This window comes from Phasianus colchicus, chromosome 2, assembly GCF_987193195.1.
Source record: "Phasianus colchicus chromosome 2, bPhaCol1.hap1.1, whole genome shotgun sequence".
NCBI lineage: Eukaryota > Metazoa > Chordata > Aves > Galliformes > Phasianidae > Phasianus > Phasianus colchicus.
The window spans coordinates 63,466,197-63,480,190 of record NC_143437.1 but is presented as its reverse complement, the minus strand read 5'-3'; the positions used below and the strand labels follow the sequence as shown (position 1 = coordinate 63,480,190).

Genomic DNA, 13,994 nt, shown 5'->3' with positions numbered 1-13,994 from the left:
TGCAAGAGTTAACTGGTATCGCTAGGCTGTTTCATGAGTGTTAGGTGGATTTTTATTACCCTGATGGGACTCGGTGTAGTCTACCATTGAAAAAAATAGTAAAAGATCAAGGTCCAAATTGTAATCAGTTTTATTTGTACTTAAGGCAAACTCAGCAAAAGACCTGAATTATTATTCTGAACTAGTTTTATCTTTTCTGTGCCCAGGGTAAATATGTAGAGGTGGAAAAAAACAACATTCTGCTTGTCTGAAGTTCAGGCTCATATGTCAGGGGATGTGCTGGTTACGTAAATCACAGATATTTTGTGTAACTTAACTTACCTTCTTGATATCGAGGACATGAAGTTCTAGAAGGAAAGATGATCTGGCTGTACTGTTAAGGGTACAAAAGGCTTATTCTTGTTGTAGGCTAATGATATGGTTGGCTTTGTCTAAATAAAGCAGCTTGCAATTTCCTCTGTATGAAGTACTTGAGTGCAGCAAAAAGCAAGTAGAACCCGTCAGAAGGTGAAAACAGCTGGATTGAAAAATGGAAAGAAAATACTGATCTTTGGGACCAGTAGGGAAAAAATGAAATGTATTTTACATTTTTTTTTATTTTTTTTTAAAGCAGTTTGTGGGAAAGCTAAGTTAGATGCTACTTGTCAAGTTAAAGTGATGGTTTGGAATGTTTCGGAGTTCACAAGCTATGTCCTGCTGTGGCTGGTTGGTGGGATGTTGATTCACTAGCAACCAAAAGCAGTCATTGTAATTTGATTCTGTAAATGTAAGAGTGAATGAGGGTTCAAACCCTCATCTGCTAGAGAGTGCAGATGGTGTCTGAGAAAATGTTGGAACAAAATGATTCCTCCTTACATCATGATCTGCCCTCTTGATTGAGGCTGCACTGAAGGGAGCAGAAGATTATTAGAAGAAATAAATGCTGGAGACATATCAGAGACCTGTTAATGTGTATGTGGGGAGGTGAGGAGTTCCAGTTTTAGCTCAATATGATTGCAGTGAATAGAGTTTATAAATGTGGACGAGATGCACTTCCCTTTATAAGCAGTGAGTCAGACTGACGTGTGAGATGCCAGTCGGTTGACTCTAGGAACTCTGGAAGTGGGGTTCTTTTCCTCTGACATTTAGAGTTCTTACTGGAATGCAACAAACTTAATGGAATTTATTGTGAACCTGGCATCCAGTCGAGTGGAAAGAGGGGATCCTGTCTCACAGGGTCAGTTGCTATCCAAGCGGTGTCAGGAATTGTAGTTGCAGAGCCCTTGCAGATGCTCAGGTGAGACTCGCACTCTTCTGCTCGCTTGTAAGCTGCTTTGGTCCTACGTATCCACCTTAATCCATCACTATCCATTCCTTTAAACAAAGGACATCTCCTTACACTTATGTACATACAAAAGATTGTCTCAAGTGATTGTTTTTGTATCTGCAGGAACAGTTTCAAAAGTATCTTGTTTCAGTGTTGTTGGCCAGTTCTGCAGTGAGATCTTCTTGGGAGAAGCTTCCTAGGTTTCCCACATGGGGATCTGACGCACAGGTAAGGCCATGGCTTTGTAGTGCAGGTGCTGGGAGTTCAGCCTGCACCTTCTCTTGAGGTAATCCATTATTTTAGATCAGCCCGGTATCTCATATCCATTGACAGACTGAGAATTAAAGACTTCAGTGCTGTGGGCATGCATGAGGTATGGCTCTGGTAACCAGGTATGTCAGGGTAGACAGGTACCCAGTATTTGTAACTCAGACACCACAGTTCCTGATGCAGCTGAGGACCTCTGACAGATGTAAAGATGCAGAACTCTTTGGAACAGGAAGTGAGGAGATATTTGTGAACATTTTGGGATGGGGTGTCAGCAGCTGACCAGGCTCATCCCAAGTTGCAAGTCTGTTTGATGAGGAGTGCTTTGTGTCTGGGATGAGCTTCCTTTTAGCATCCTGAAAGCAGAAGCAGAGAGACCTGGAGTTGCCAGCACCATAGCAGTGGGGGTCCAGAGCTCTGCAGCCTGCAGAGCTTCCATCAGCAATGCAGAGAGTTTGGGTTGGAGGTGTGGATGCACTGTTGCTTTTGCTATTTTTCGTATCTGAGACAAGACACAGAGCCCAGCAGGCAGACAGCCATGCTCTTATCAGTAAGCAAAGTGAGAGATACTCAAGTAGGCACCCATTGTTAGCTGCAGAGATAATAATAGATACTAAATATCTTCTAGGTCTCTCAGATGCATACACAAGTTAGAGGTATGTCATTTGGCCTCACAACTAAAAGAAATCACAAAGTAATCATTTCTGGCTCTTTTTTGGCTTTATGTGTTAAAATCATGAACATATCAAGGGAATCATGGACAGATTAAACCCTGAGTCACAGATTGCTAGTAGCTTCATACCAGAACAGCTCAGCAAGTCAAGCTGAATGACAGAGTGAGCATTCACCAAAAAGCTGCTATGACTGTGACATGTGTTTTTTCTCAAAACTTCAAGGGGCAAATTGTCAAATACGACCTGAAGAACTGTAACACACAGTGTGGTGAAGTGTTTCAGTCAGTAGGCAACATCAGAACATGCAACATTAGGGCTAGTTCATTAGGCTGTCTATAACTGGAGTGTTATTAAAGCCAGTGAACACACATGCAATCCTGAAGAATGGAACTCGTGGTTTACTATGAAAATAACTAACATCATTCATAAAATTACAAACAGGAAACTGATAGAATTGAATAGCTCCTTCAGATAAGTCACATTTTCTGAATGAGTATTCCGTTATTTATATAATATATTACATATAATAGATATTTATACATTTATTATTTCTACAACATAGCTGAAAATTGTCATATTATGTTCTTCAAGGACTTCAGGGATATCCATCCATGATGAATGTCAATGAGTGACAAAACTCAAAGCCAGGCTACATTTCACTGTCTGTATCCCAGGTGAATTTGATAGGCAGGGTCTGTATTTTTTCTTTAAGAACTTCATCAAACCTCTCACTCTGCGCCACTGTCATCGTGTTTTTCCAGTCTCCAACGGTGCCTGAGGAAAGAGGCAGCAAAGGCAGGTGAGAAGCCCAGCAGGCACCTATCTGAAGCTGGCCTTCCACCAGGGAGATCTACTCTCAGGAAGCCGTTCCAGGCTTCCTTGGCATCTCTGTGTTGCTGGACTCTCAAGCAGGGCTTTGTGTGCTCTTTGGAGGACACTTTACCAAATCTGGGTGTACCTCCCCTTTAATCCCTAGGGATTTCCTCCTGCTCTTTGCTTCAGGACACTTAAGCACTGCCAAGGAGCCTAGGGATGCCACATATTGACCTTCAGGGCTGTTGGCTGAGGTGGCCTCAACTCACATAATGTAGCTGGTTGTTGCCTCGAAAAGGAAGAGTAAGCGTAGGTGGGGGAGATTAGCAAGACAGCACTATTTTCAGCTTTAAACTGCCTCTGCTGATTGACCAGCTGTTTTCAAATTAAATTTCTGCCATGCCCAGATAGTAAGTCCCTTGGTGGCCCAGAAACATTGTCTTTTTCTGTTTGAGAGAGGCTTTTCTCCCCTGTCAGTGAAAGCCACCTATCTGCTTAGCCAATTAATCATAACCGTACTGATCCCCCAGAAAGAAAGCAGTACGTTACACGTTACACCTGGTTCAGAAGTGCAACCTTCAAGACCTTCTGTAATGTCTGACAGGTCTTTTGCCACTTTTGTTACAGTCAGTGAAACGTGATATTTTATTATCTTTAAGGAAATGTGGTAAAACCAGCAACAGAAAGGCTTTAAAACAACTTTAACAGAGTTAATTCCATCTAATCTGAGCTCCCCTTTTGAGATTGGGGCAATCCCAGGCTATAAATCCTATGTTCATTTTACACCAAGAGGAGGAATTAAGTGGGTGTCGCAGCAGGTAAAACTGCTTCTGTTTTACCTTTGCGTAGAAATCTGCCCTTTCCCTTGATCATGATGTCATCCGGCATGTTCTCATAGTTTGCCCTGGGGTCTTTTTGCATGTTCTCAAATGTAGCCTGTCTCACAACGCTTTCTATTTCCTCTTCGCTCAGCTTCTTGCCTATGAAGTTGCAGATTTTCAGCACAGTGCTTCTGAGATCCTGCAAAAATTTAAACTTGAAGCATCTTGATGATGTGAAAACTAAATGCATAAAGCAGTGGAATACGGGATTGCTAAGGACATCATCAGTTTGAGTCCAAAGTTGTCCATCATTTTTTACAATATCATAGTCTGGCTTGCACCTTTTGCCCTCTTGAGAGCAAGGATGCTGTAACTTGCTGCCAGAGACTGACAGCTCTGCTCACCTCTCTGCGTCTTGCACCAGGTGCCCTGACAAAGTCTCCCCTGTCACCATGAAGGAAGATGCTCACCCAGTGGAGTTTTTGTCAGTCCCGTTGTCCTAGCTAGAGGCCAACCTCTCTCATGAGTCAGCCCGGTTCCTAAAGCTTGAGGGACAGTCACGGTGGCAGGCAATGTGGGCTACACACTGGGGCTATGACTTCTCCAGCAGAAGTGCTGCCACCATGGAGAAAGGAGAAATTGCCCAAAAGCATGGGCAGCCTCCAAGCAGTAACCTTTTAGTCTGAAATTTGGGATGTCCTCAAGTACCTCAGTGCCTGCATCTTAGGTAGTTCTTACCTTTATTCCAGAGAGGTATTTTGGGGTGCAAGAGAAGATGACTCCCATTATACAAAAAAGTGATTTATCTAATAATTCTTCTTTAGTTCTTGCACCAGTGAGAAAAAAAAAAATGACATGACTCTTATAAGTCTCAATTGGTTTGTTTTCCATGAGGGCTGAGTATACTCTATAATAATTGATAAATCTGAAGACCTGTCTGAAAATGCACTCGATATAGGAAGGAAATATCTGGAATGGTAACACAATGGACCTCACCTTTTTCATCTCCTCGTAGGTCAGGAAGAGTATATTGAATTCCTTCGCATGATTGTACCAGCCTGAAACATGATCAAACCAGGCACTGGCAAGCACTTATGAAGGGAAAACAAAAATTAAAAACTGAAGTGTGAGGGAGATCTGCTATTTACAGCCATCAGCACATTAAAAACAGTACAATTATCCGCCTTGGTCTGGCACCTCTAATACTTTCAAGGACAGGAGTGTATTCTTCTTTCTCTTCTGTTTCTGCATTTCCCTGAGGCTCGGAGGGGGACTGTGCCCACTGGGGCCCAATTAGTTGGCTTTTACAGACCATGACAGACACATATGGTCACAGCACTTGTGTGACACTTTTTTATGCTATGTTGCATTTGATCCCTGACTTCTCATAATCTGCACTAATACTGGCAGAAGCAAAAGCCTCTTTCTCTAGTTTTTGTTTTGCTTTCTTTTCTGCCTATCCCTATGGTTTCAGCTCCATAACCAAGAGCAGAAAATGTTTCTGAATCCTCAGTCACGGTTCTTATACTCTAAACCAACACCCACTTCTGATAGAATAAGCAGCTTGCATCTATCTGCAGAGAGGCAAGCCTTGACTGTGTTCCCTGTTACGGACCAGCTTTAATTAGCAAGCAGGGCCAGGCTCAGACAGCCACTCCAGCTTTGGTTGCAGGCTAGGATAGCTGAGGATTCTGGGTGACTGATGTTTATTACTACAATTAATCCTGGTTCTGTCTGAGGCCATGGAGTAGGCTTTAGGCTCCTTAGTAAGAAAAATATCCTACCTTTTCCAGCTAAAAATCTCTCCATGAAAATGTTAAAATCTGGTATTTTCTCTAGTGTGCGGATGAATTTGGAGAAGTGATAATAAGAAACCAACACATCCTTAGGGTTCCTGGCGACATAAATAACCTGCAATGCAACAAGACAACAGCTCTCAGAGTGACCAAAGGGCTCCATTTACTCTGACCATAATGTGTGCGACATGAAGTAAATTCTGGGTACCAAGTCACTGCTGTTTTGTTCATAGGCAGCAGTATTCCCTTTGTGGTTGTTCGGAGCCCACTGATCTCTCTTCTTGGGGTCAGTGTGACAGTCTACACTGATACCACTCAACAGTGCAAGGTAGACAGCATGCAACATCAGCCCTACAAAATCTTGTTAGCGTCCCTGTTGATTCAGCATCACATTTCTGCAGTGCCCATGAGGAAATCTACAGCCATCTCAGGTAAGCCACAGTTCTGGCACAGTGCTGGTGTTGTCAGTACTCTGTGAGCTCAGCTGCTGGCTTTTGCAGAGGCTGTGTTGTTTTCTGCATGCGAGCTGTCTCCTCTACACTACACCTGCATCCATGAAGAAATGACAACACTTCACAGCAGGGTGTCCTGTTCACAAACTGCCAATACTGATGAATAAGAAAATACCCCCTCTTTATCTACTACAGTTTTGTGTGGGAGGCCTTTTCCTAGACACATTATTTCACTGGAACTTGATGTTTTCACAAGGGTGACATCAGTCCAAGATTTTGTCCCTGGCTCATCCCACTGAGTTGCATTTCTGCACCAACTCCCATTTCTTGCAGCAAGGGCTGCAAACAATCAAGAGGAGATTGAATAAGCAATTTCTAGATCTCCTCACTTTTGTTGAAGGGTGATATTTGTACAAGACATGCAAAACTAAAGGAAGAAAATGACAGGATATGAACCAAATCTCTGAGGCAAATTGTCAGCATTGGATGTTACTGAATGTTAGAAATAATTTCACTTACGCGTCCCTTTTTGTTTCTCAGGTCTTTTGGAGTTAAGTAGTAAGGCAGGTGAGTGGCAAAAACTCGAGGCAAAGGAAGACTTGCATAATCCATATTTTTTATATTATATTCCACCCAGGGGATTCTGTCCAGGGTCTCCATATTTTCTGTTCCATTTCGGTGGCCTTCATGGAGTATTAAGCTCAAAATATTCTGAGTCCACACAGTTCCTAAGGAGAAAATTGTTTTAATTTGAACTTTGATTTTATCACAATTATTGTTAAAATTGATGTCAGGGAAGATCTGAGTTCTGGGCTGCTTTTTCTTTTATGCTATTTGCGTAAAGGAAAGAAGGACACCTGAGAGAATTCAGATTAAGGCAGAAAGACAGCAAACTATTAGTGCTGGCTCACCTGTACAAGCACAGAAAATGGAAGGTATCTGAAAGCAAAGCCTAATTCTTAAGACCTCACCTGGGAAGGAAGCTGTTAGTTCTGGAGATTAAACTGTATGTTATGGATTTAATTCGAAAGAACAAGATAAAGAAATCATTTTCAGAACTAGAGGAGCAGTAACTTAGCAAGTGCCCTTCCCCAGTAATTCCCCTCAGCTCAGCTGGGCTTGCTCAGCTTGGCATCATCAACCTGGACAATTTTGCACAGAGATGGAGCACACCCCAGATGAATTGTAGGGAAGAAAGAGGGTGGTGGAGTAGGACAGAGGGAAGAATGTAAATGGGAAAAGATGACATTCTGTGCAATTCATAAATCAAAGTTTCCTCCAGCACTGCCTGACAATGAACTAGCATCACCTGGGCTCCCTGTGTTCATCTCAGTGCCTTAGCATTTTGACCTCTTAAGTCTTGCCTTCTTCTGTGCACACTTGTCAGACTGAATACAAGAGCCACATAGATTAGCTCAGCAGGACATAAGCAGGAACCTTGTGTGTGGTTGTTCAGGGTGTGGCTATGCAGGATTCGTACTTATGTAGGACTTGCTGCACTGCATATACTGAGATGGTTCAGAACTAAAAGCAAAGCTAACAATCTTTGGCATGCAATGAGATGAGCGAGTTAAAGCAGATTTATTTCCCCACTGGAATCAATTCAATTCTTACCTGATTTTGGATAAGTAGCTATAAATATGTCACTGTCCTTGATTTCAAAATTCTCCAGGGAAGCTACATACTCAGGTGTAGTATTTACAGCAAAATAAAACCCTTTATAATTGAACACAAACTCTTTTGATGGTTCCATCATCAATCTGTTATCGCTCATGGGTGAATAAGCTGCAATAAGAAAATATAAAACTATAGATTTTGGTTTTGCTGTTATCTCATGGAAAAAATCAAAGAAACAAAAAAAACAGAAAAAACAAATTTTGCTATACAAATTCACTGTAATTAAGCTTTGAATTTTTCATAAACATCAGGTTTTAAAACGAAAAAAGAAATACAAAGGCTAATAACATGATTGTTTATTCATATTCGTGTACGTTAACTGCATCTAGAAGATGATGTAAATAACAGCACTCTATGTAAATAATTATTTCTCAAAGTCCCTCTAGGATTTCAATGTCTAATGTTTCCATTGGTTGTCACCAGCTCTTAAATACATTTTGCTTAATCAAGCTTTCATAAACATTGTTATCATTCACCTGTTTACGCTATCCCGCCCTTTTGCCTTATCACTCCTAGAGCTGCGCTGGCCTCATGCTCACCCAGCAGTGAGCTTTTTGATGAGGGGTGTGGTAGAAACAAGGACAGGCCATGACCTTGTGCCCTTGGATGCACCCATGGGCTGCCAGGGACCTGCCTACATGAGGCACATGCACGTGGACACCGCCTATGGGACCTGTGCTCCCTTCAACCTGTGGGTTGCTGTCCCACCATGAGGCAGTGTCAAAACAGGGCAGCACTGGGCCTGCATGTAGCTCAGGTGGGCAGCCTCCTCTCACGGCATGGACACAGGATGCACGGGCATCCCTCAGGCTGGCTCTGTGGCCAGGCCGGGCCTGCTGCTCCCCATACCCAGCCACTCAGACAGAGAAATGACACTCTGACAGAGTGTCAGAGAAATGACCAAGCAAAAAGGTTTGGGTTAAGCTTATTTTGATATGACTGGAGTTCTCTCACAGAGCTGGGTTAAATAAATGGAGAATCACTTATCACATCAGAAACACTGGTAGCAGTAATCCCAGTAATAAAACCAAAAATGGATTTCAATTCAAGTCATGATAAGAAAACTGGTGGCACAAAGGACAGAAAAATATGGTGAATGAGTGAATATTTTTAGGGTTACAGAGGAAGAGTGAAGAATTTGTAAGAAACAGAATGAAGACACATTAAATATGCAGTACACAGGAATCCTTTTTTTTTTTTTTAAATCTGATTCTGCCAAAATCTGAGCTTCCATATCACTTTCATACAAAGGTTACTGAACTGGTTCTTTCTTATGGGCATGGAATTATACCATGAGGAAATATATCAGGCAAGAAAATTCATGCCACCTTGGCTAGGAAACATTCACAGTCTAGTGCATCCGATGGGAGAAGAAATAAACATTCCAATAGGCTCCAATCAGCCAGAAATGCATATGAAAAGTGCGTCTAAAAATCTGCCTCCAGTTGTGGAAACAAGGGCATTCGCCAGTTTCTCTCCTACACCTAAGGGGATCTGACCCTTCTGTTTTGCTCAGGGAGCTGCCTCACAGCCGCAATTCCAACCCTTTGCTGAGCAGTACAGAAAAATGGGTGTAAAACTCAGCTTCTGACACCAGCTGTCAGAGCCCAGCTGTATGGCCATCCTCCCCTCAGCACACACTCTGCTTCTCTGGCAGCACCTCTCAAAATGTTTGACAGAAGAGCTCCATGCACAGTTCTACTCATCTTACCAGAAGGGCAATCAGCATAGCATTGTTGAACTCACCAGCCCGCAGCTCCAATAATGTCAGGCATGCTTACCTTCTGTCTTCTCTCTCAGAGCACACAGAGATGTATGTTATGACTATGAACATGAATAGTTTGAGAGAGGCGTGAGCTGTCACATTTCTTTTTAACTGTCCTGTTTGGCTGTCATTCAATATTTGCTTATCTGTAATGCAGCTGGAGATTAGAGAACTGAGATAGCCCTTTAGAAGGTTAAAGCAGGTTAAAGATTTAGGAAATTGTTTTAATGCAAATTTAATTTTTGTTCCTCCAATTTATCAACAGCATTGTTGAGGAAGAGTGAGAGTGAAGAGGAGCAGAAGTGACTACAAGAGTTTTTTTCATTTCTTTTTCTTTCTTTTTTTTTGGGGGGTATGCGTGCATTTCTTACTCTGCTCCCACAAAATTTTTGCCCACACTTGTTATACCTGCACACTGTATGTGACAGCAGTCTGAGTGCACCACCCTGTTGTAGTGGAGTGAAACCAGTCAGACCTGGCCTCAGCCAAGAGCTTCTAGGAGTGAGTTCTTTGGTTCCCTGTAATCAGATGTGCGCATGTGATGTTTTTCTACAAGCACCTATAAGTGAAATACAATCTTGCCTGAGACCTTTCTCACTGAAACTTGCACACCAACCACATTACGCAAAAAAGAAAATTTTGTCCCCCAGCCCTATGCCTTGTTTTGTGTAGAGTTACTTTTTAACCTGGATCAATTCCCCAGGTAGTCCCCAAACTTGCACAACAGATCCATCAGGTAGGGGACAAACCAGAACAAGGAGTAGGGCTAAATCCTTTTTTGCAACAGAGGACAGTTTTAAGCCCAGAAATTAAGCCTGCACTGCTTTGCTTTCTGCTCCAGTCAGGCATGCCCAGTGTTTTATGACTGCAATTTCTAGTCAAGGAGTTTAGTATGAATGGAAGGCGACAGCTACTGATCCTAAAACAAGGCACGGAGATCATCCATAGAGCTTTGAAGAGGCCTAAAGAGCTACACCTGCTGCCTGTCACCAGATCTGTGTTCTAGCCAGGGCACCAAAAACTTTGCCTTAGGGCAAGACATAGTGCTTTCCAGGAAAAACAAGTCGACTGTAAAGCAATTTGGCCTTCAGACAGAAGGTGAATTGACAGAATATACAAATCTCAACAATATCGTAAAATGACAGCATCAAGAAGTTATGACCTGCCCCTGATTGTCCTTAGTGTTGAATTACAGTCTATCAGCAGCTAATTGAACATAGTTTCCATGTATTCAACTCTATTACCTGTTTGGGGACAAATAGTCCTGTACAGTATTAATAATTAACCTCAAGATCCAAATTCCTAACATATACTTAAACCACAGGTGAAGTTGCACAAAGTTCAGTTTGTAGAGGAAAGAATATTTGTGGTTTATTGTATGGCTTAAAACCTATGTTTCCAATGCTGTTCATTTCCACCCCTCGTGTTCTTCCCTTGTTGTTTCTCTGGTACTTTCACACAACCTATTCCCATTCATACAAGCCATGGCTTTCCTTTCAGAAAGGCCTACAGCACTGGGAAACTGAGAGTCCTAAAATAAGCCTGCACATTCCCTGGGCAGATAATTGACAAAGACAGGCTTCCCACCAATCTACCTTGTGAAATTAAAGAGAGAAGTAAATGCCTTAGGCACACGGAATCTCATGTATGTTTTATACATCAGTACAAAATATATTCAATATGCCATTGCAATCAGGCATAAACAACTTCTACCACTTCAACCCACATTTTAGGAATGTGCATAGGAGAAGACCATCACTCTAATAACTGCAAAAAGAAGTTTGCAATACATTCTTTTCCTTTAAGCATTCCTCTGGTACACTTATACTCCATTAACATCTAGTATTGCCTGCTATTGCACAAAATCCATGCTATAGGTATGTGCTCTGAGTTACTTGGGACATGTCTCAGTAGCTGTACCTTAGTATAACCTAAGGGTGTCAAGCTAAATATCTGTTCATTACTCTGGGATTTCTGTCAGTGGCATACTCTGTCTCGCTCTTTTTTCCACTCTCATAATTATAAACTGTGTATTGTTTTACCTGTGTGTTTTGTATCCAGTCTCCCAAGCTTTGCAAAGTGACAAGGAATTTTAAATTGCATCCATATTACATAGTCATGTAGATATGCAAGGTCAGCTCTGAAAGTAACACCTCAGGTATTATTCTGTTGACTAACAATTTCTGAGGTGGATGTTAGTGGTATGGCTGTAGAGGTTGAACTTTCCCACCATTCCTTCCATTACATCTTGTTGTCATGTGACAGGTGACAGAGGGGCTATCTGACAAAATGGTGTTTGACTTGGAAGTTTATATGAGGAAAAGATGTGTCATTGATTTCCTCTATGTGGAAAAAGCAGTACCCATTGACATTCATCAATGCTTACTGAACATTGATAGAGACCAAACAGTAGATGTGAGCACAGTGAAACGATGGGTGGTGCGTTTCAGCAGTGGGGACTTTGAGTCAACTCCGCTGGTGTAGATATTTTTAAATGCGGCATGCAAGTTCTTGATCATCAGTCATGAAAATGCAGTGTTGATGGTAGTGACTGTGTTGAAAGTGTAGTATGTTGTATCTGAGAATTTGCACTACCAAACTGTGTCATTATGCTCATTGTATCTGTTATAGTTTCTATGAAAATAAATAGATGGTACTACTTTTGGGGTGACCTGTTTTCTCTGCCTCTATTTTACAAAGTTAATATTTTGTAGTACGTCAATGTCATCACCATTAGATAAACCATACTGTCTGCTTGTTTTCCAAGACAACATGCAAGTTTTGCTGCAAGTAAATACAGGTAGAAGTGCAATTTCCCTGTGAATAGTATTATTAAGGCTAATCTCAATAACTTTGAGTCAGCAAAAATCAAATCCAAGTATTTTATCTCATTTTATACTTGGAATATCTCAGCAATATTATATCAATAAGCTCATTGTTTATCATAAGCATATTGAGTTTCCATTTGCATTGCCAAAATTACTGCCAGTATTTTATATTTTGCTCTATTTTTCCACATACAATCTATACATATGCACACTACACATTGCATAACCAGGTATTAGTAATTGGCCATGTAAACAGTCACCATGTTTTCTGTTGAATGCAGCTGCAGGTTTTTATGGTTTTTTTAACATCCAGAGTTCTTCTGCCCTAACTATTAAACATCAATTAAAGATTATAAACTTTGTATAATCAATGAAAATTATATAAAGGAATATGACATAATTTTATAATATTAAGATGTTATAATAATGAAATAAGCAAGAGAGACAGGCACAGTGAGACAAAGAGAATAAACAGGAGGCTTACCTGTATCATGGGCTCACTCAGGAAACTCCAGTAGAGTGGATCTTCCAAAGAGAAAGACAGAGATCCTTCCCCCCTGGTACTCAGCTCTTAAATGGGTGCAGGAGAGGTGGAGCCAGGCTCCACCCCTTCCTGCAGCACAGGTGAATTGCTTTCACCTGTGCTCCCAGGGCTGACTCATTGCTCACCTCAGGTGACTAATCAGAGGTTCAGGCAGTTCCCATACAAACTTATACTAGTTCCCCAAGATACCGGAGAAGAGTAGAAAAGAGTATAGAAAAACTGTATTAAGACAATTTATTCTTCACTTATTTTCTGCTTCTTCCTGAATCAAATCACTAAACATTTAGAAAGGAATTTGTACTTTATTCAGTCGTACCATAAAGTCTGGACTGAGTAAGCAGAACCTGAGTAAGCAGTAGGCAGAATAGTTCTGCACTGCTTTCTGAGAAACAAGCTCTATGTGGACTTTCAGTCTTTAATGTATTTTATTAAATGATTAGCTCCCAAAAGGATGAATATCAAAATTAGGAACTGCTTTGCTTAAGTTTTTGACCAGTGTGTAATTCCTCTCTTTTATCACATTTTCTGAACTTACTAGGAGGGACAAACTTATTTTAAAACATGAAATTGATCTGTCTTTGAAAGATGTGCTGTTTGGTCAGTGTTATTTATGAATCCCCACTGGTACATCAGCAGGATTCCAGTACAGACACTTTCAACAAGTGCTGTTAACTTGGAGATGTGCACCTGAGCATAGGATTCCTTTGTTCTCTTTTCACAGCTGGACTTTTCTTTAAGAAGATTTGACTAGCACTGTGTTATAGCTTGATTTTATAGGTTCTGCTTTTGCCAGGAGATCAGTCATAGCCAAACTGAAAGACACATAAATTAAAGGAGTATCATAACTTTTGAACAGGGAATCTGAGAACATCAAGTTTATGAAAGCAGTCATCAATTGAAAAATAGATTTTTAAGAACTATAATGATTTTTTCAACAATTCAATACACCAAAGTCCACCAGGATAAGAGCAAACTGAGAGAAATGTTAAAAACTATAAACATTAAATGTTGTTAAATAAACCTGGACTAAGAAATCTGACAAAATCAATGA

At 41.1% G+C, this 13,994-nt stretch overlaps 1 protein-coding gene across 2 annotated transcripts; it reads right to left on the bottom strand.

The window, feature by feature from the left end:
• Positions 1-2,802: 2,802 nt before the first annotated feature.
• Positions 2,803-12,902, bottom strand: LOC116240424 (amine sulfotransferase-like). 2 transcript variants are annotated; one of them, XM_090135862.1, is made up of 7 exons: positions 12,884-12,902; positions 7,744-7,914; positions 6,649-6,857; positions 5,666-5,792; positions 4,878-4,972; positions 3,900-4,080; positions 2,803-3,021 (listed from the first exon to the last, which is right to left on the bottom strand). In XM_090135862.1, exons 2-7 carry the CDS (start codon positions 7,901-7,903, stop codon positions 2,897-2,899), a joined length of 897 nt encoding a protein of 298 aa, XP_089991988.1. In that variant the 5' UTR covers positions 7,904-7,914; positions 12,884-12,902; the 3' UTR covers positions 2,803-2,896. The 2 variants fall into 2 exon arrangements, with proteins under 2 accessions (XP_089991988.1, XP_089991987.1); XM_090135861.1 differs by lacking the exon at positions 12,884-12,902 and adding an exon at positions 9,588-9,613.
• Positions 12,903-13,994: the final 1,092 nt, after the last annotated feature.

Coding starts and splice junctions, on each gene's coding strand:
- LOC116240424 (XM_090135862.1), bottom strand. CDS start 7,903: ATGAGCGATAACAGATTGATGATGGAACCATCAAAAGAGTTTGTGTTC. Junction 6,858..7,743: donor AGCTACTTATCCAAAATCAG/GTAAGAATTGAA, acceptor TTTTCTCCTTAG/GAACTGTGTGGACTCAGAAT. Junction 4,081..4,877: donor CCTACGAGGAGATGAAAAAG/GTGAGGTCCATT, acceptor AAATTTTTGCAG/GATCTCAGAAGCACTGTGCT.